The sequence below is a fragment of the Pan troglodytes genome, chromosome 5 (assembly GCF_028858775.2).
Source record: "Pan troglodytes isolate AG18354 chromosome 5, NHGRI_mPanTro3-v2.0_pri, whole genome shotgun sequence".
NCBI classification, from domain to species: Eukaryota; Metazoa; Chordata; class Mammalia; order Primates; family Hominidae; genus Pan; species Pan troglodytes.
In genome coordinates, this window is record NC_072403.2 from 40,741,573 (window position 1) to 40,762,318 (window position 20,746).

The 20,746-nt window shown below is 41.9% G+C and overlaps 2 protein-coding genes and 1 long non-coding RNA gene across 8 annotated transcripts in view; 2 read left to right on the plus strand and 1 right to left on the minus strand.

The window, feature by feature from the left end:
- Positions 1 to 9,639, plus strand: part of BLTP3A (bridge-like lipid transfer protein family member 3A) — an 86,527-nt gene extending 76,888 nt beyond the window's left edge. For 2 of the 4 annotated variants that reach the window (XM_518418.8, XM_016955280.4), the window contains 4 exons: positions 2,992 to 3,254; positions 3,722 to 3,830; positions 3,957 to 4,063; positions 4,451 to 9,639. In XM_518418.8, the coding sequence (XP_518418.3) occupies positions 2,992 to 3,254; positions 3,722 to 3,830; positions 3,957 to 4,063; positions 4,451 to 4,576 (605 nt within the window). In that variant the 3' untranslated portion in view covers positions 4,577 to 9,639. Of the gene's footprint in view, positions 1 to 2,991; positions 3,372 to 3,721; positions 3,831 to 3,956; positions 4,064 to 4,450 lie in introns of all 4 variants that reach the window. The other 2 variants (XR_010157688.1, XR_010157689.1) reach the window with 2 other exon arrangements.
- On the minus strand, positions 1,056 to 20,076 carry TAF11 (TATA-box binding protein associated factor 11). Of its 3 annotated transcripts, none has more exons than XM_054685716.2 (5): positions 19,758 to 20,076; positions 14,899 to 15,047; positions 12,410 to 12,497; positions 12,088 to 12,184; positions 1,056 to 1,278 (listed from the first exon to the last, which is right to left on the minus strand). In XM_054685716.2, the coding sequence occupies exons 1-5, from the start codon at positions 20,067 to 20,069 to the stop codon at positions 1,148 to 1,150; spliced, it is 777 nt and encodes a 258-aa protein (XP_054541691.1). In that variant the 5' UTR covers positions 20,070 to 20,076; the 3' UTR covers positions 1,056 to 1,147. The 3 variants fall into 3 exon arrangements, with proteins under 3 accessions (XP_054541691.1, XP_518419.5, XP_003950861.3); XM_518419.7 differs by lacking the exon at positions 1,056 to 1,278 and adding an exon at positions 9,903 to 10,845; XM_003950812.5 differs by lacking the exons at positions 1,056 to 1,278; positions 12,088 to 12,184 and adding an exon at positions 9,903 to 10,845.
- Positions 12,130 to 20,144, plus strand: LOC134810196 (uncharacterized). Its single transcript, XR_010157690.1, has 3 exons — positions 12,130 to 12,267; positions 19,336 to 19,648; positions 19,734 to 20,144. It is a non-coding gene; the product is annotated as an uncharacterized LOC134810196 (long non-coding RNA).
- Positions 20,145 to 20,746: the final 602 nt, after the last annotated feature.

Consider the following 20,746-nt stretch of genomic DNA (forward strand, 5'->3'; position numbering starts at 1 on the left):
TATAGATGAGGACAGTGTCCACTTCATTTGTGTGTCTCTTAACATAAAACTATCTGATCAGGGAACTTCTGTCATTCAGATTCAGTCCTTTGATGTGAATTTTCATTTATAAAAGATGACAGGAAAAATCTTGGCTTATGTTACATACTTCATTTAAAAATTATTGGCTGGGCGCGGGGCTCATGCCTGTAATCCCAGCACTTTGGGAGGCTGAGGTGGGTGGATCACCTGAGGTCAGGAGTTCGAGACCAGCCTGGCCAACATGGTAAAACGCTGTCTCTACTAAAATATAAAAATTAGCTGGGCGTGGTGGCGGGTGCCTGTAATCCCAGTTACTTGGGAGGCTGAGGCAGGAGAATTGCTTGAACCCAGGAGGTGGAGGTTGCAGTGAGCTGAGATCGTGCCATTGCACTGCAGCCTGGGTGACAAGAGTGAAACTCTGTCTCAAAAAAATATATATATAAATATGTTTTTAGGCTGAGCATGGTGGCTCATGCCTGTAATCCCAGCACGCTGGGAAGCTGAGGTGGGAAACCAGCCTGAACAACATAGCAAGACCTCAGCTGTACAAAAAATACAGGCTGGGTGTGGTGGCTCACGCCTGTAATCCTAGCACTTTGGGAGGCCGAGGATGGTGGATCACTTGAGGTCAGGAATTTGAAACCACCCTGGCCAACATGGTGAAACCCCGTCTCTACTAAAATACAAAAAAATTAGCTGGGCGTGGTGGCAGGCACCTGTAATCCCAGCTACTTGGGAGGCTGAGGCAGGAGAATTGCTTGAACCGGGGAGGCAGAGGTTGCAGTGAGCCGAGATCGCGCCCTTGTACTACAGCCTGGGTGACAGAGCAAGACTCTGTTTAAAAAAAAAAAAAAAAAAAAAAAAAAATTAGCTCGGTGTGGCGGTGCGTGCCTATAGTTCTAGCTGCTTGGGAGGCTGAAGTGAGTGGATCATGTGAGTCTAGGAGTTTGAGACTACAGTGAGCTATAATTGCACCACTGCACTCCAGCCTGGGCAATAGAGCAAGACCCTGTCTCTTAAAAAACATTAAAATATTGAGTAGATACTGAAGAACACTTATAAAATATATGTAAGGCATAAAATAATAACAATACAATGAACCCATTTACTCACCACCTAGTTTGTTTTATTGTTTTTTAATTTTTTTTGAGACACAGTCTTGCTCTGTTGCCCAGGCTGGAGTGCAGTGGCATGAATTCGATGTGCTGCAACCTTCACCTCCTTCAAGCAATTCTCCTGGCTCATCCTCCTGAGTAGCTGGGAATACAGGCACACACCACCACGCCCAGCTTATTTTTGTATCTTTAGTAGAGATGGGGTTTCACCATGTTGACCAGGCTGGTCTCAAACTCCTGGCCTCAAGCAATCTGTCCATGTCAGCCTCCCAAAGTGCTGGAATTACAGGCCTGAGCCACCATGCCTGGCCCCACCACCTAGTTTAATTAATACAACAGTACCATTACCTTTTAAGTCTCTGGGAGTCCCTCTCCTGAACCTCCTTCTGTCCCTCACCTGTCATAGGTAATCACTATCCTGAATTTGTATTCATTGTTATCTTGCTTTACTTTATAATTTGTACACGTGTTTATATTAATGTATTTTTAGCTTTTTTCACATTTTTCTAAATGGAATAATAGATTGTACTATTTTTGTGATTTGCTTCTTTCAAGTAACATGATATTCTTTAAATTCATCTAGGTTGTTGAATTAGCTATAATTCGTTCATTTTTCATTACTATATAATGTTATTGTATACATACACCACTTTTTTTTTTTTTTTTTTTTTTTTGAGGCAGAGTCTTGCTGGGTTGCCCAGGCCGGAGTGCAGTGGTTGCAATCTCAGCCCACTGCAACCTCCGCCTCCCGGGTTCAAGTGATTCTCATGCCTCAGCCTCCTCAGTAGCCAGGACTACAGGTGCCTGCCACCACGCCTGACTAATTTTTTTGTATTTTTAGACAGGGTTTCACCATGTTGCTCAGGATGGTCTTGAACTCCTGAACTCAAGTGATCCACCCGCCTCAGCCTCCCAAAGTCTTAGGATTACAGGCATGAGCCACTGTGCACGGCACTTTTTGCTTTTTGAAAACAGCTTTATTGAAGTATAATTTGCATAACATAAAATTCACTCATTTTAAGTGTACAATTTTATAATTGTGTAACCATCACCACAACCCAATTTTAGAACATTTCCATGACCCCCAAAATATCCCTGTACCCATTATCCTATTTACTTCTTTATTCTATTCTGGACAGCCATTTGGGTTGTTTCTAGTTTTTGTTTGTTTGTTTTTCCAGTTTCAAATAGGGTTGCTGTGAACATCCTTGTACATGTCTCTTGGAATATATGTTTGAGAGTTTCCCTGGGGTTGTATTTCTGACAATATAATTTCTAGATCATTAGGGTAGGCACAATTTCACCTTTACTAGATAATACCAAATTGTTATGCAAAATGTTTGTACCAATTTGCAGTTCCATAAATGTGTAAGTTGTTCCACAGGATCCTTGGCTACACCTGAGAGTGTTCTGTTTGGAGTTTTGGAGAGATTAGCATAGATCCTGCTTTGCTTTATGAGTGACAGATGAGAAAACCAAGACTTAGAGAAAGGAGGAGACATTCAAATTTAGTAGAGTTTGGGAGTCCTATGTTTTAAGAGCTTTTCCTTGGCCATTAGCCCACTGTCTCACATACATAACAAGGCCAATCCTTAATCTCTCTTCCACCTTGCAAGGCATTATAGCAAAGTATCTAAGCCCATGGACTTGGCAATCAGACTGCCTGGGTTCAGATCCTCTCCTTGCTACTTACTAATTATGTAATTTTGGGCAAGTTATTCTCTGTGACTTCGTTCAGTCAGATGAGAATGATGATATTCCTTTGACATAGGGTTATTATGAATATTGGTATATAAGGTGCTTAGAAGACTCCCTGGCCGTTAATTAGTTGTCTTCCTTGTCTTTCTTCACAAAGGTACATGCTTTCAGGAATCCTCAACTTTGAAGACTGGCCACATCAGGCCAGCTGTGGGCCTTCGCTTTGAGGTGGGGCCTGGAGCAGCTGTTCATTCCCCCCTGGCCTCACAAAATGGCTTCCTACATTTATTGCTTCATGGCTGTGACCTCGAGCTGCTCACTTCAGTGCTCAGTGGCCTGGGGCCCTTCTTGGAGGATGAGGAGATCCCGGTGGTAGTCCCCATGCAGATTGAGCTTCTGAACTCCAGCATCACCCTAAAGGTGTGAGGAACTTTTGGTTTTTGCCAATGTAAGGGCACATTGGTTTTTGCCCTGGACTTTGTCAAGCAAGGAAGCAGTGACACCTGTTAACCTCTTCCCTTTTCACTGTAAAATATGGTGAGGATCAAGTGAGGAAATATTAATACATATTTGCATTCTCTGTCAGTGTTATAGTGGTATATAAATGTGTGTTGCTGTCAGAAAAGCCAGGGTTCAGGTGAGGAGACCTTGTCTGTAACCCTAACCCTGTCTTTGGCATGCAGCATTACCATGTGCAAGCCATCAGGTTATCTGATTCTCAGTTTCACCATCTCTAGATGGGAGAATCTGCTATGCCTCTTATACCTTCCAAGAATGTATGGACAAACTGGCATAAAGCTGCTTCAAGCTGAATGATGGGAGCATGGGTTGTGTTAAATTGCTCTGAGCTGGTGGGGGGCATCATGTGGTTTCTCTCTTTCCTGCAGGATGATATCCCCCCCATCTATCCAACATCTCCAGGCCCCATCCCCATCACTCTGGCCATGGAACATGTTGTGCTGAAGAGGAGTGATGACGGTGTGTTCCACATAGGCGGTGAGTCAGGCTTGTCAGCCTGTTGGTTTCTCTGCCTTTTCTCCTAAAAGTGAATAGGTGACACCTAGGAACTGTTTGGGAGTTGGCAGCAGTTTGTCACTTAGAACCTTTACTTGTTTTCTCCAGCTGCTGCTCAGGACAAACCATCAGCTGAAGTACTTAAAAGTGAGAAGAGACAGCCCCCAAAAGAACAGGTGTTTTTGGTGCCCACAGGAGAGGTTTTTGAACAGCAGGTGAGGACCTAACAGAACAGTAGCTGCCCATAACCCTTGGGGGCTATACTTGTGAAACTGGTAAAACCCGGGGTTGGGGGGCAAAAAGGTTGCGTGTGCTGCCTGCATGTGGGTGTTTTGGGTTCCTGTCACCTAGCAGTGGCTTCTAGAAGTGCTGACTAGAGGATAAATGTCAGGAGCTGGAGATGAATGGTTGCTGAGGACATACTGCACCTGCCAATGAACTATGAAGAGGGAATCAAGGTCTTAGAAAAGATATGATTATCTTAATCATTGACATAACTTGTGGATTTTTCTCCTTGAACTCTTCCTCCCTGTTCCCTTTACTGGCGGTTGTTGCAAGATGGTATTACCGTATTTAACTGTTAACTACTTATTGTTCCTCAGGTGAAAGAACTGCCTATCCTACAAAAAGAACTTATAGAAACTAAACAAGCCTTGGCCAATGCCAACCAGGATAAAGAAAAACTTCTTCAGGAGATTAGGAAATATAACCCCTTCTTTGAGCTCTGAAACCAGTGGCTCAGCCATCTGTGCCAAGGAGAGAGGCTATCACCAGCAATAGCACCACCTAGGACAGAGGGCACTGTCCAGTGCTGAATAAGTCACTATGGATGCCAGAGGGACTGGGGAGCACTCACTTCACTTGTGTGGGTGTGCTTTCCACTAGCTGTTCTTACTTGGACTGAGGACAAGGGCAAAGCATGATTGTATCCCAGGAAACTGGGGCTTGCCCTGTGTGTGGCACAAGCATCATGTCTTGCCTGTATAAAGCCTTTTGGTCCTCTGTGTACTAGGTGGAATCTTCTCAACACTGTAGGGCCATTTCACCTCATGGTTTCATGGCAGGGACATTTGCTTCCTTCACAGGCCTGTGTGAACAAGCAAAAGTATGCACCTCCTCGGTCACCCACAGAGCCACCAAAGATTCCATGTCCCAGAGCTTCCCATAGCAGACCTGAAAAGTCCATGACCTGAGCTTTGGCCATGGTAGTGGAGTGGAACAGGAAATAGTCCAGCAGAGGAGTGTGGGGGAAGGGGGCAGGAGAGGCACAAGAATAAGGGAGACCTGGACTCTGCCTTTTTGGGAAAAGGAACCAAGCTCATAGCAATTTGGCTGATAACACAATCAGATTTTTCCAGGTTAAGCTTCCTTTCTGTTATACTTCCATCATTGTGATGCTGTGGTAGAAAGTAAACAACAGTAGTGGCTCAGTCATTTAATCTTTCCCCTCTATAATACAACTTACTTGAAATTTAAATCAAGAAAAAATTTCTGACGCTGAGCTAGGTTGGTGGCATGATATGCCAGGGGTCAGTGGGGGAGCTTGCTTCTGAGCCCCCTGTTGTCCGCCTGGAGTCCTGCTTGTCTTTCCCAGCTGTGCTGAGTGGCTCTTCTGTCTCCCTGGGGTCCCTGGCATATCTGCTTTCCCAGCTCTGTGACCTTACCAGTTCTCTCCTCAGCCCTTGGTGGTTTGGGAGCTGAATATATGTTTTAAACTTTTACATAAACAAATCAACCTGTTGCCTCTCACTTCCCTCCATCACTGTGGCTTTTAAAACTCATGTATTTTGACTCAAGTGAAAAAAACACAAAAATCCCTCATCCCAGCTAGGTTTTGCCCCCTGCCGTATAAAAGAGCTATTTCCCCCTTTCTTTCCTTTGAATTCTTCTCCAACACTATCCCTTCATTCATACTGCCCTGTGATACACTTGAAGCTGTGTTGATTGGACAGACGTTCATCAGCTAACTTACCTTTACTTGGCAAGATGGTAAAATAGTAACTTAGTGATGTTACTAAAGTCTCGACCATTCACCTTTCCATACTGAAGGAAAGGTAAAAAGGTTTCTTCTATGGGAAATTATGCTTGACTTGCATACTCTAGTTTGATGAGGATAAAAAGAAACATGTAATTGCAGTGGTGTTTACAACTAATTGATCACAACCAATCATAGATTTCTTTGTTCCTTCTCCACTCTCAACACTTCATTTGACTAGAAAAAAAAATGTATTCACCAAGGAACAGGACCCAATTTGTTCAGACTTTTGTTAAGTTTCTTTACTAAGGCAATTTTTGAAACACCAGTTACTATGGGATGGTGGGAATTTTTCATGCTTAAGAAATAGAGACTTAGGAACAAAGAAACACCTTTCTGGAGAAAATGCTAATGGGAAGTTACCTAAGGCTTGATGCTTGGTTCAACCTTATTTAAAATTTTTATAAATGACCTGAAAGTAGGATTTTACAGTGAAATCAAATGTCACTACTTCCAGGCAGTGAAAGGTAATCTAGAAGAGGTTTAAAAAACACAAAACCGGTCGGGCACAGCGGCTCATGCCTGTAATCCCAGCACTTTGGGAGGCCGAGGCGGGGAGATCACGAGTTCAGGAGATCGAGACCATCCTGGCCAACATGGTGAAACTTTGTTTCCACTAAAAATACAAAAATTAGCTGGGTGTGGTGGTGGGTGCCTGTAGTTCCAGCTACTCGGGAGGCTGAAGCAGGAGAATCGCTTGAACCCGGGAGGCAGAGGTTGCAGTGAGCCGAGATAGCGCCATTGCACTCCAGCCTGGCAACAGAGTGAGACTCCGTCTCAAAACAAACAAACAAACACAAAACCACAGAAGGGTTACTAATAAGCAGGGCTGAGAATACTCAGAAAACTGACAGGTGAGGTTCAACATAATATAAGGAAATGTATTTATGGAAGAATTATCAACTGATATGCCTGAACACTGTTAGAACTCAGGAAAGAAACAAGCATTGCTGAGGGGGAGGAGAGATCAATGTGCTGCTGTGGCCAAAAGCCTAATTGCCCTGTGGGCATCATCAGGAAGGGCTTTTGGAGATAACAGAGAACAGCACTTTATACAAAACCATGGATATGTCTTGATCGGATTATCTGTGTTTCTAGTGACCTTATTTACAAGATATATGATAAAGGGAGGAAAGGTCCAGAGAACAGCCAAAATTATCAGGGGATGGAGGTATATCCACATGAGGACACATCTTTAAAATATAGACTCTATCCTGCAAAGATGAAAGCAGAGGGGAGTTAGATCAAATATCCAATCAAGAGCAAGGACCCGGTCCTGTACTACTAGCTCTAGGGCTCTATCTCATAGCCTTAGTAAAGAAAGCACTTCTCATAGCAAATCAGAAATGTAAGGAGCTCATTGTCTAAGAAGGGATGCCACCAGAAACTATACATGGGTGCAGGTTTATGAGGAATCCTTGCATGACGGCCTTCTACAAGGAATTATAGAAAAGTAGGGCTACTTGGTAATATACAACTGAGAGGGTAACTGTGTCCCTCAACAAACTACTCCTTAGTGCCTCTTTCAAAGGCAGAATGTTGATCTGAATGGATCACTGGTCAAGTATGGCATCTCTAATGTTCTTGAAGGGGGAGGAGGGAGATCTGGTAGCCGGAAAATATAATTATTCCACCTTAGGCTCACCTGAATTGGTTTAAATCATCTCTTCTCATCCCTTCCTCCCCTCACCCACCATATACCTCTGGCATCCCTCCATGCAAAGAAAATGTCGAATAGGCATTTCTTGGTATACTTTACCTACACTTGTGCTTGTGGGGTGGGAGTAAAAACATATCCAGTAAGTACCAAGGCTAACCTCCTAATGGCTGGAGCTCAGTTAGGTCTCTGGGCTCTCTAAAGGAGTCCAGAGCTCTTGTCCATGTCACAAATGGAGCCTTAGAATTTCTGGCTTTCCTTATGTGGCAGCTTTGGCCATTGTGTCTTGAAATTCTCCCTCAGGAAATGATAGGGGATATTATCCCATGGGATTTTAGTAAAAATCAGCTTGCCTAATTTCATATTCCTGTTCGTAATGAAGAAATGCGAAGTGGTGGTAGTCCTCAGGATTAAGTGTAAAGGAAAATATGCAAGGAAAAAGTAGCAGTGTCAGCCCTTTTGGACTGCTTATGATTTCTGCCTTAGAGCTACAAGACTTGGAACAAGAAATAACAATACCTCAAGAAAATGTCTGGAGAGATAGCACCACTGTCCCTCAAAGACTTCAGCCACTGCACATTACCAATTCAGCTGTGAAGCATTTACAACTGTATTATCTGTGATTGTCTGCATTTCCTGTTTACATGCATGTGCTGGGGATATGCTTTAGTGTGTATGGACTAGAGTTTAAATCCTGTCTTTAACTGGGCTGCAAGGATGGCTATCAATCCCAAATTCTGTTTTCAACTCACTGGAATAATCTAGTGTTCCTGATATAAAACAGGTGGGTTCTATTCACATGATGGCTGCCCTTTACCATATATTTCACCTGACCCTCATTTTGCCGTGGGCCTCAACCTTTATGTCTGCTTTTTATGGTTCTGAAAGGACTGGCTCCCGTGTGTGGAATATACAAGGTATAAACACCATCCCTCACATACCCCTGTAACTTAAATGCTTCCATTTAACTCACTTAGATTACTTTCCCCTTAGTGGTAAACGGGTTGGGGGATGGGTGGTAGTGCAAAGAAGGTAGTTTGAAATATTGCCATAGTAATATGGGAACTTTTTATTCCAACCCTTTACCCTGGCTTTTTTTTCTCACAATATCTGCCTAAACTTCTAAAATGAGTTATAGTAAAATCATAAAACTATGAAAACAACTGAACTTTGGTACACAAGTTAGTTCGATGACATCTTGTTATTTGAGAACAGTAAAAGGTGTGTCATTGCCTCATGATTTATCATAGTCATTACTAAGGGTTTCAGAGAGAATCTGGTGTGAAGCACTATCCTTTCAGACACTAAGGCCTTTACCTAGTTGCTCCCCTACCTTCTGTCAGAATAGGATTATTCCCATGCACCTCTGGGTAGGTATAGGTAGTAGCTATTGAACGGGGATTATTTTCCCCATGGCACAAGGGGAAACACTCTTGGATAACCTTCAACAATGAGGCTTTGCTAAGTGGCCAGACTTGGGATTTGATCTTCCTCACTTGTTATTTATTAAGTTTAAGCCTTATTCAGTATCTCTAATTGCAACAGATACAGTTCCTGTGACTTCTAAAAAAAATTCCTGTTAATGCTGAGACAGTATCTTTTTTGTCAGTTTATTAATTTTTGGTCAAGATTTAGCCTGAGTCTTAAAGCATTTATTTGTGGAATGCCCCACTGAAGTGTCTTCTCCATTGGCTAAGTACATGTTTAAAGCCATGGGTTTTAATGTAAGATACTTTTAGTATCTAATTCTGTTTCCCCCACTGAGGGTGCTAAAGAGAATTAGAATCTTTACTAAGACATGCTCAGGAAAGCTTCACGAGAGAACAGCTTCAAAATCCTTCTCCCTATGACACTGAATGGTAGTGAGGAAAGAATTCTTGGGGATGCCAGTTACATACAATAGCCTTATTAGTGCTAATCACTGTCAATAAAAGGTCACTTCATTCACCTCTATTTGAGGAAAACAATGAGAATGTATCTGATGAACTAGAATCCTTGTCAGTATTGGGAAATTTTAATGTTGCAATATCTAGTCAAACTTTGAGTGTACTGGTTCTGTGAACCACCTGAAAAAACAAATTAAATGTATTAAACCATAATGATTGTTGTATATCTGTTGATAAGAATCTGAAATATATGGGCTTTTATATTGTTTATTTTCATCTCAGTCTTGGGGGGGAAATTATTACACTGTTTTTAACAGTGCTTGAAGTACTCTTTTATGAGATAAAATTTTAATGGTTCTACTAGAAAAAGGGCTCAAATTTTCACAAAATAGCCAAAACCAGTTGTATTGGAACACCAAAAAAGAATGATCAACTTCCCATTCCAACCAGCTAGACAGAAAATGAATACACCTAGGGCAAGTTGGAAAACAGTTTAATGATCACTCACCAAAATCCACAGGAGAATCTTAAATGTTTACAAGCACCAATTATTCTGCTATTCCTGCCATTACCGCATCCTTCATGGTAGAGTATCACAAGTAAAAGTTTCTGGTTGTTTCATCTACTTAAAACCAGATATAAGAAACAACCTAAGTCTTAGCAACTTCAGGCTTCAATGTGAAACCATTAAAGCCCTCAGCACTTTAGAAGGCTGAGGCAGGAGGATTGCTTGAAGCCAGGAGTTCATGACCAGCCTGGGCAACAAAGCAAGACCCCATCTCCATAAAAAATAAAAATAAGTTAGCTGGGCACAGTAGTGTGTGCCTGTAGTCCTAGCTACTCAGGAGCCTGAGGTGGGAGGGTCACTTAAGCCCAGGAGTTCAAGGCTGCAGTCATGCCGCTGCACTCCAGCCTAGGTGATAGAGCAAGACCCTATCTCAAACAAAACGAAACCAAAACAAAACAAAACTCTCTTGGAAAGGTTTTCTCTCTGAAAGCAGTTCCCCTGTCCAGAAGATGCTTATGGCCCACATATCTTCTTCCAACTGGTCAAGACAGTTAAATACTTCAAAATGCCCCAAGAGGTCCCCAAATTTAGTCAAGGCAAGTATCAATCAGGCTACATACTTTCTAGGTGTGACAAATATCAGAGTTTTGAGAAAGACATTAAAATCATCAAGGAATCCTTGGAGGCCTGAGATACTAAAGCACCAATGCAGACAGTCTTACAGGAAGTCTGGAACCAATACTTCTTCCGTCAGTAACATAGGCCTTTCTAGACTTTGGTCTAGAAGAAGATGATTTTTTTGTGCTTCGAGTTAGGGATCTGTCCTTTTGACTTTAACCTTCTAACGGCTTCCCTCATATGTTTGGGTTGTAGTGGTGGCATTTCTCCCCACTTCTCACACACATCCAGTGCTAAACAGAGGGTAAGGAGAAAGTCTGATTATCACACAATAATTTACTAATCACATAATCCTTTTGAGTCCTGTAATTCTTGTTAACTTAAGCTTGCTAAGGAAATAAACTGAGACATTTTTCCTTTTTAAGAGAATATTAGTATAACGTCTCATAACAGGCTTTATCATAGACAACAGTTTAAAATATATTTCCTATAGGCCATATGCTGTGGCTCATGCCTATAATCCCAGCAGTTAGGGAGGCCAAGGTGGGAGGATTGCTTGAGCCTAGGAGTTCGAGACCAACCTGGGCAACATGGCCAAACTTTGTCTCTACAAAAAATTAAAAAATTAGCCAGGGGTGGTAGTGCGCACCTGTGGTCTCAACTACTCAGGCTGAGGCAGGAGAATCACCCGAGCCCAGGAGCTAACTGTTACAGTGAGCTGTGATCGCATGATCAAGGCACTCCAGCCTGGGTGACAGAGTGAGACCCTATCTCAAATAACTACATAAAAATAAAATTAAAAATTAGCCAGGTGTGGTAGTGCACGCCTACAGTCCCAGCTACTTGGGAGGCTGAGGCAAGAGGATCCTTTGAGCCCAGGAGTTTGAGGTTGTAGTGAGCTATGATCACACCACTGTTACCATCTCATTTTGTATACCATCTTAATTTGTGATTTGTAAAAGGAAAAATAAAAAATACTAAAAAAAATAATAAAGATCATGCCACTGCACTCCAGCCTGGGCGACAGAGTGAGACCCTGTCTCAAAAAATAATAATAATTTAAAAGTATATATCTCCTGCTCAAAAAGAAAAAAATATTTCACCAGCTAGAGTAGCAATGGGAAACAGCCAGGCTTTTTACTCAATAAAGGGGTCAGGCAGTTCTCAGGGATCACAACATTAGGGACAACTCACCATCCCACACAGGTCACCCCTGTGATTGCTTTTCTTGTATCTTTACTTTTGGCAGCAGAAATGAGCAAAGTCCACTGCAGAAAATACAAAGTCTACTTCTTTCACCCTGGGCTGAGGAAAGGAATCAGGGAGGGGATTTCCCAGATGGTTGCTTACCATCTGTTATTGAAACTTGCAAGGAATAACAGTCATGTTCTCCTAAATAAAGGGCTCCCCACTTGGTCAACTTCAAGTGCAAATGAGAACTCCCACAGGTGCTTTAATAAGCTCCTTTGTGTAGATATTCTTAAAAATAAGACCACCACAGGTACAATCCAGTATTTGTAACCAACACTACTCACCTTCTTCTACCACCTCCCCGACGAAAACCTTGGAAATACCAGACATAGCAATAACAACATTCTGAGACACAGAGGTGCCAGTGATGGACTGGATCAGCTTGAAAGAAGCACAAAGACTCCGTGATCACAATAGTCAAAGACTGGCTTTGGAACACAGTACCAAGTAATTCACAGAAAAAGGTAAGATAACTGAAGTGCATTTTTTTTCCCACCTAAATAATCCCCTGACTTGTCTAACACCTCACTTCAAATGCCAATGGACATGGCTCTTGAGTTCAGTTCTAAAACGTGATGGAGATGAAGTGTGGTGGTCCATCCTTACCCTTTTGATGGCTGCCTTAGGGAAAGCTGAGCGGCGATACATTTCATAACGGTTCAGCTGCTCCTCAGAAAAAGAAGAAACCAGGATTCTAAACAAAGATCCAGGTAACTAAGTTAACTTATAAGAACGAATACTCAAGATATTATGAAGTCAATAAAAGTTTCAGACAATTCAAAAACGAATTCTTAAAGGGGTCAATGGCATTAGGCTTGGTGCCTTGAGGAATGAAGATAAAACACTTCTACTCCAAAGGAATTTGAGAAAACGTAAAACAAAAACTTCTTTTCTTACCTGTTAACAAAAAGAACAACACTGGGTCACTGTATCATACTACACAGACTGTTTTCAGCATTAGACACTATCTCCATAACTCTATCTTATTGAATTTCACACTGATGGTAAAAATTTAATATACAAATTTATAATCAAACCAGTAGTTTTCAACATTAACAGATTTAGGGGAAATATCTGCAAAATATGTGGAAACAGTTAATACTCCTAATGTATAATTCTTTCAAATGAATAAAGGGGCCATGTCAATTTTTGAAAATGAACAAAGTACGTGAACAGGAAATTTACCAAAATACCAATGGTCAATCAACATGGGGGAAACAACCTTCATTATTAACTAAGGAAATATTATTTTCATAGATAACATTTTTCATAAATCAGACCACTATTAAAAAAAGAATGGTATTAGAATATGGGACACAAACACACATGCTGGCAGAGTGAACTGGAACACCTTTTTGGAGAGAAATTTGGAAATACATATGAAAAGCCTTTGAAAATGTTCATACTATTTGAATTAGCAATTACACCTCTAGGAGTTTATCTTAGGAAGTAATGGACAAGTATGCAAAGATATGTCCAAAGATCCTCATCATAATGTCAAAAGTAAAAATACCCAACCAGAACCACTATAGGGATTGGTTAAATTATAGTTCAACAACATAATGGGATACAATGTAGCCATTAAAAATTATGATTTATGAGCATATTTACTGACATGAAAATATTTAGCTATACATATCAAACATCTAAAAAAACTTTGAAAAGGTATATACCCAAACATTATACCCAACTATATACTTAGAGTGAACTCTGCGTGGTGAGTTTATGGGTGATTTTTTTCTATTTTTCTGTATTCTCTGAATTATTTGCAATGAGCCCATACTACTTTTACAATCAGAAAATGTAATAAGGCTATTTCTATGTTTTAAGAAAACTATGACCTAGATGTATAATTAGTGACATGGAAAACATTCACCATATCTAATGTGAAAAATAGGCTACAAAACAGTATTTGACATTTGTGGAAAAAAAAATTATAGATATATATGTATAGAAACTATCTTGAAACTTATAAGCAGGATATATCTCTGTGGTAAGGTAATTATTTTTTCTTCTTATCTATTTATTTTTTTTGAGACAGCATCTGGCTCTATCGCCCAGGCTGGAGTGCAGTGGCGCAGTCTTGGCTCACTGCAACCTCTGCCTCCTGGGTTCAAGTGATTCTCCTACCTCAGCCTCCCGAGTAGCTGGGACTACAGGCACCCGCCACGACACCTGGCTAATTTTTTGTAATTTTAGTAGAGACGGGGTTTCACCATGTTGGCCAGGCTGGTCTCAAACTCCTGACCTCAAGTGATCCACCCGCCTCAGCCTCCCAAAGTGCTGGGATTACAGGAGTGAGCCACCGCACCTGGCCTACATGCTTTTACATGTTACATGTTTTACATCCTACTTTTTTTTTTTTTTTGAGACAAGGTTTTGTAGTCCCAGCTACCTGGGAGGCTGAGGCAGGAGAATCGCTCGAAACCAGAAGGCGGAGGTTGCAGTGAGCAGAGATTGTGCCACCGCACTCCAGCCTGAGCAACGAGAGCGAAACTCCGTCTCAAAAAAAAATTTTTTTAAATAGAGGCCGGGCACAGTGGCTCATGCCTGTAATCCTAGCACTTTGGGAGGCCGAGGCAGGCAGATCACCTGAGGTCATGAGTTCAAGACCAGCCTGGCCAACATAGTGAAACCCTGTCTCTACTAAAAATACAAAAATTAGCTGGGCATGGCGGTGCATGCCTGTAGTCCCAGCTACTCGGGAGGCTGAGGCATGAGAATCGTTTGAACTCAGGATGTGGAGGCTGCAGTGAGCCGAGATCACACCATTGCACTCCAGCCTGGGCGACACAGTGAGACTCTATCTCAAAAAAAATAAAAAATAAAAATAAAACATAACATAACATAACATTAGAGAAAGGGTTTCACTATGTTGCCCAGGCTGGTCTCAAACTTGGGCCTCAAGAAATCCTCCCACCTTGGTCTTCTAAAGTGTTGGGATTACAGGCGTGAGCCACCATGCCCAGCCATAATGTATTAATCGTTTTATTTTCTTTTGAGTTTATAAAAGAAAATTTAAACACCAAGAAAAATTTATTAAATTTGTGTGGTCAAGTGAGAGCCTCGAAATGGGGAATGATAAAGTGACTTACTGCATCTTCTGAATCTCATCTTCATCTACTTTCTGCTTTTTCTCTTTCTTTTCTTTGGTATCTATTTTCAGTTTTTTGGCTGCAGGATTAAGTAATGATGAGTCTTCCCTTTCAACTGTTGTTAAATCTGAGACATCCTGACTCTTGAGCTGGGAAGATGAAAGAAACTCTATTATATATTTGGCCTACTTTCCAGGCTTGGGCAAAGTAAGAAGACATCATCCTTATCACAAAACAACAAATCCATTTGTTGAGTAGTTTTTCAGTTCTAGGCACTGACTGTACCATCAAGGATAAGATACAGTATCTCTCCTAAGGGAAGATTATGGCTCAGCTATGGAAAGAAAACCTGCTAAATAATCTAGTTTTCCAGTTTGGCTATGAGCACAGTTCCAGTATCTGTTTACAAGGGTAATGAAATGCCACGGATCATGAAAATCACTCTCCCCCTGGGCCCACTCTTCTGACCTTATTTTTCAGAGGGGATGTCAGCAAAGTCCCCTCCAGCCAGCCAGCTCTTCTGCTTCCAGACCTATAGATCTCTTTACTGCTGATGATTCCATATGGAAAGAATATTAAAAAGGAGGCCCCTTCTCATCAAAACAGTGTTTATTTCAATTTGGGACTTTCAAGTGAGCTTCTCACACGTAGTGCTCTTTTGTTCTTATTCTTCAATCCTACTGTTTCATGCAAATGTTTATTTCACATTACTAGTCTTTTTGAAGATAGGTTTGTCTCATTATTTATATTTATATCAGCATTTAATGCAATTTTACTTATGCTGGATGTTTAATAAATGCCTGTTCAAACCCCACTTAAAAGTAGGCAAAGACACTTCTCAAAACAAGACATACCTGTGGCCAGCAACCATGTGAAATAAAGGTCAGCATCACTGATTAGAGAAATGCAAATCAAAACCATAATGAGATACCATCTCATATCAGTCAGAATGGCTATTATTCAAAAGTCAAAAAATAACAGATACTGGCAAGGTTGTGGAGGCAAAGGAAAGCTTTTAAACTCTTGGTTGGAGTATAAATCAGTTCACCATTGAGGAAGGCAGTGTGACAATTCCTCAAAGACCTAAAGACAGAATTACCATTTGACCCAGCAATCCCATTACTGGGTATATACCCAAAGGAATATAAATTGTTCTATTATAAAGACACATCCACACTTATGTTCATTGCAGTGCTATTCACAATAGCAAAGACATGGAATCAACCTAAATGCCCATCAATGGTATACTGGATAAAGAAAATGTATTTTCCAGTATACACCATGAAATACTATACAGCCATAAAAAAGAAGGAGATCATGTCCTTTGCAGGGACATGGATGGAGCTGGAGACCATTATCTTTAGCAAACTAATGTAGGAACAGAAAACCAAATACTGCATGTTCTCACTAATAAGTGGGAACTAAATGATGACAACACACGGACACATAGAGGGGAACACACACTGGGGTATATGGAAGGGTGAAGGGTATATGGAAGGGTGAAGGGTGGCAGGAGGGAAAGGATCAGGAAAAATAACTAATGGATACTAGGCTTAATACCTGGGTGATGAAATAATCTATACGACAAACCCCTATGACACACATTTACTTATGTAACAAAACCTGCACATCCTGCACATGTACCCCTGAACTTAAAAAACTGGCTGTTTAATAATAAAAATCAAATCCAAACTTCACCCCCTCTGACTTAATGTAGAATCTTAAGTATACTACAAAACTCATTAATGAGATTTAACTTGTCCCTAAAGAGGAATTCAAATTGAAACTCATACAGGAATATGGGAATAGGTGGGATGAAGGTAGTCTATCTTTGACAATCTTTTCAATTTCTTTTTAGTTACTGATTTATACAAGTTTTCTAACTGTGCTTCAAGTTTGGTGGTTTGTATTTTCCTTTAAAAAATCACCTATTTTTCTCAGATTTTCACATTTATTTGGCCTAAACTTGAACATTAAATGTCTTTATAACTTTAAAGATCTCCATATTAGTGCCTATAGCCTTTCATATTTTGTAATGTTATACATTTTAAATAATCAGGTTTTAATTTTATCATTTATGTTTTTTAATGTGCTAATTCATTACTGTCTACTTCTATCCTTACTAACTCCTTGTTCCTACATTCTTCTGATTTATTTTGTTCTTTATCTTTTTTTTTTCCCCCCAGACTCGCTCTGTTGCCCAGGCTGGATCATAGCTCACTGAAGCCTCAAGTGATCCTCTTGTGTCAGCCTGCCAGGTAGCTAGATCTGCAGGTGTGACCCACTCCACTAGGCCCTTTTTCTGGTTTCTTGAGTTAGGTGCTTATTTGCAATATCTTCTGGTTGTTAATAAAAATATGTAAGGCTATATATTTTTCTTTAAATAAAGCTCTGGCCAAATCCCATATACTTTGATAAAGTGTTCTATTAATTTCTTTAGTCTAAAGGCTATTTAAAAAATAGTTTAAAATTTCCAGGGGGTTAGTTCTTTTTTGGTGGGGGAGAAGCTTTTTGTAGTTAATTTCAAGTTTAATGCATTGCATTAACAAGATGTGGCCTGTTATGATTTCTACTTTTAAGAGTTCATATTTTTCTTTGTGGTCTGGTACATGATCGATTTTTAAAAGTGTTTCAGAAACAACATAATTTTATCCTCTGTTCGGTGCAAATTTAGATATGTCGTGAGCTCTCTGTGTACTAAGCTAATTATTCAAATCCTTGCTGTCCTTGACACCTGTTTTAAAGTTTCCTTCTTGGCCAGGCATGGTGGCTACCACCTGTAATCTTAGCACTTTGGGAAGCTGAGGCAGGAGGATTGCTTGAGCCCAACGAGTTGCAGACCAGACTGGGCAACATAATGAGACCTTGTCTCTACCAAAACAATATTTAAAAAACCTTTAGCTGGCCGGGTGCGGTGGCTCATGCCTATAATCCCAGCACTTTGGGAGACCGAGGTGGATGGATCATGAGGTCAGGAGTTCAAGACCAGGCTGGGCAACTTGTGAAACTTGTGAAACCTCAGCTCTACTAAAAATACAAAAATTAGCTGGGCGCGGTGGCACGTGCCTGTAATCCCAGCTACTGGGGAGGCTGAGGCAGGAGAATCGCTTGAGCCTGAGAGGCGGAGGTTGCAGTGAGCCGAGATTGCGCCATTGCACTCCAGCCTGGGCGGCAGAGCGAGACTCTGTCTCAAAAACGAAACAAAACAAAACAAAAACTTTAGCTGAGCGTGGTGCAGCATGCCTGCAGTCCCAGTTACTGGGGAGGCTGGGATAAGAGGGTTGCTTGAGCCCAGGAGGCAGAGACTGTGCCACTGCACTCCAGGCTGGGTGACAGAGTGAGACCTTGTCTCAACAAACAAAAACTGCCTTAAAGGAGCTTGCAGTGAGCCAAGATCACGCCACTGCACACTCCAGCCTGGGCAACAGAGCGAGACTCGGTCTCAAAAAACAAAAAACAAACAAACAAACAAAAAAAAAACAAAAACCCAAAACCTGCCTTAAAATACTTTTGTCAAATGTTCTCTTTTCCTTTTTCTTTCTTTTCTTTTCTTTTTTTTTTTTTCCGAGACGGAGTCTCTGGTACCCAAGCTGGAGTGCAGTGGTGCGATCTCGGCTCACTGCAATCTCCGCCTCCCAGGTTCAAGCGATTCTTGTGCCTCAGCCTCCTAAGTAGCCGGGATTACAGGCGCCCGCCACCATGCCCAGCTAATTTTTGTATTTTTAGTAGAGACGGGGTTTCGCCATGTTGGCCAGGCTGGTCTCAAACTCCTGACATCAGGCGATCCACCCACCTCGGCCTCCCAAAGTGCTGGGATTACAGGTGTGAGCCTATGCCCAAATTTTCTCTTTTTCTAAAAGTTTGTACTTTATACATTTTGATGCAACTTTATGCTCTGAAAGGCTATTTCCATCTAATCTACTGTTCACCCACGATCTCTTAAATCCCTTCTAGCTGTAAGACCCCAAGATTCTACTTCTAGAAATGTAATCCTGAGAACGATGAGTTTCTGGTCCTGACCGATACTCAGCTAGGCAACACTGCTGAACTCTCTGTAGCATAAAAACACCAGACCCAATTGATGGGTCCCTGATCACCGGGTGCGGTGGCTCACGCCTGTAATCCTAGCACTTTGGGAGGCCGAGGCGGGCGGATCACGAGGTCAGGAGTTCCAGACCAGCCTGGCCAACATGGTAAAACCCCGTCTCTACTAAAAATACAAAAATTAGCTGGGCATGGTGGTGTGCGCCTGTAATCCTAGCTACTCGGGAGGCTGAAGCAGGAGAATCGCGTGAACCCAGGAGGCGCAGGTTGCAGTGGGCCAGAGATCGCGCCATTGTTCTCCAGCCCGGGCGACTTTCAGGTTAAATCGTGTTCGATATAAAAGTCTATATCGATATAGACTTTTCGATATAAAAGTCTATCTCCCTTTGACAGGTCTGATCGACCCTCCTTCCTATAAAGACAAAAGTTGTCTTAACATCTAAGAGGAACCATATTGCGGTGAAAGGGGTGCTACGAATCCTGGGTTTTAGCTCTTGCACTACGTCTCAGTGTGACATTGGATCCCAATTTCCTCACCACCAAAGCCAACGGGCTATTAAAACTCCCTTAGAAGTAGCTTTAATCCCTAAAGACAAGACTAAAAATATTAACAGTGCTTGAGCCTCTGGAACCGAACCAGCACTGGAGTTTTGTTTGGTCGTCCCCTCTCTTCCCCCTCAAGATTAACGATCTGGAGGGAATTCTGGTGAGTTCGAGTTCTCGTAACTTGGGAGGGACTAACCAGAAGCCCGGCGAGCAGCCAGTAACACAATCTCTGGGTATTCCTTCAGCCTCATCAGTACATCTCTTCCTACCTCGCCTTCCTCCGCTGCAGCTTCTTTCAAGTCCGCATCTGCGTCTCCGTCAGTTTCCTCTGGGATTCCATCGGTGTCGGTAGCCCCCGGGTCCCCGGGCACAGCGGCCGTCTCATCCGACTCCCCTGTCTCTCCACCTTTGTCGGAGGGCGACTCGTGGGCATCGTCCATCACGGATAGGATTGGAGGGGAGAGGAGATCGCGGAGATGCCTGAGGCAGAAGCTCGGAACCCCGAGCTGCACAGGCCAGGATCTTACTTCCTGTCGTCGCGCAGCGATGACATCACCCCTACCGCTCTCCTGAGGGGTCATTTTGAGGCGCGCGTAGAGGACTAGAGGACTCATTTTAACTTTGGTTTGGCGACAGTAGGAAGCGGGAAAATTGGACGTAAAGAGCTCAGACTATGGATCCTCCTCGCTAGGAAACCAGCACTTGTGAAGGAGCGCAGTTTTGTTTACTAAATAACTTTTTCCTTTTCGCCTGTCTAAAAATGCAATGTCAGTTAATCCCTTCGTTAACCCCTCAGAGTAAAGTTGGGGGACTGGGAGAAAACTCAGTTCCGTTGTATGGCGGTGTCGTGGAATGAGGCTCCCCGGGATTGGTAAACTTTCAGGCAAGGACTCAACCTTGTATATTTCAACTGGCCCGAAACCGCGGGCCTGTGTGTACATAGAATTGCTAGCATTTCCCCTCCATTCCGCAAGCACCTTAACAACAAAAAGTCATATAGCTTGAGCAGAATTTATCCAATTCATTTATTCATCCACAACTATTGACTGCGTACTTCGATTTAGAAACAGTGCTAGTACCAGGGAACAAAACACACATAGTTTCTACCCAATTAAATGATTTTTTTCAGTTCGCCAGTACTGAAGATTGAGGTTTGTTTTTACAAGTCTGACACTTTTCTATCAGTTTGGTTAATCTCATTAAAACTGAGAGGAAAGCCTAAAGAGAGGAAGGTGTCTCCTTTGAACGGTTCACTTTA

Coding starts and splice junctions, on each gene's coding strand:
- TAF11 (XM_054685716.2), bottom strand. CDS start 20,069: ATGACCCCTCAGGAGAGCGGTAGGGGTGATGTCATCGCTGCGCGACGA. Junction 12,498..14,898: donor GATGAGATTCAGAAGATGCA/GTAAGTCACTTT, acceptor ATCTTTGTTTAG/AATCCTGGTTTCTTCTTTTT. Junction 12,185..12,409: donor CTAAGGCAGCCATCAAAAGG/GTAAGGATGGAC, acceptor GCTTCTTTCAAG/CTGATCCAGTCCATCACTGG.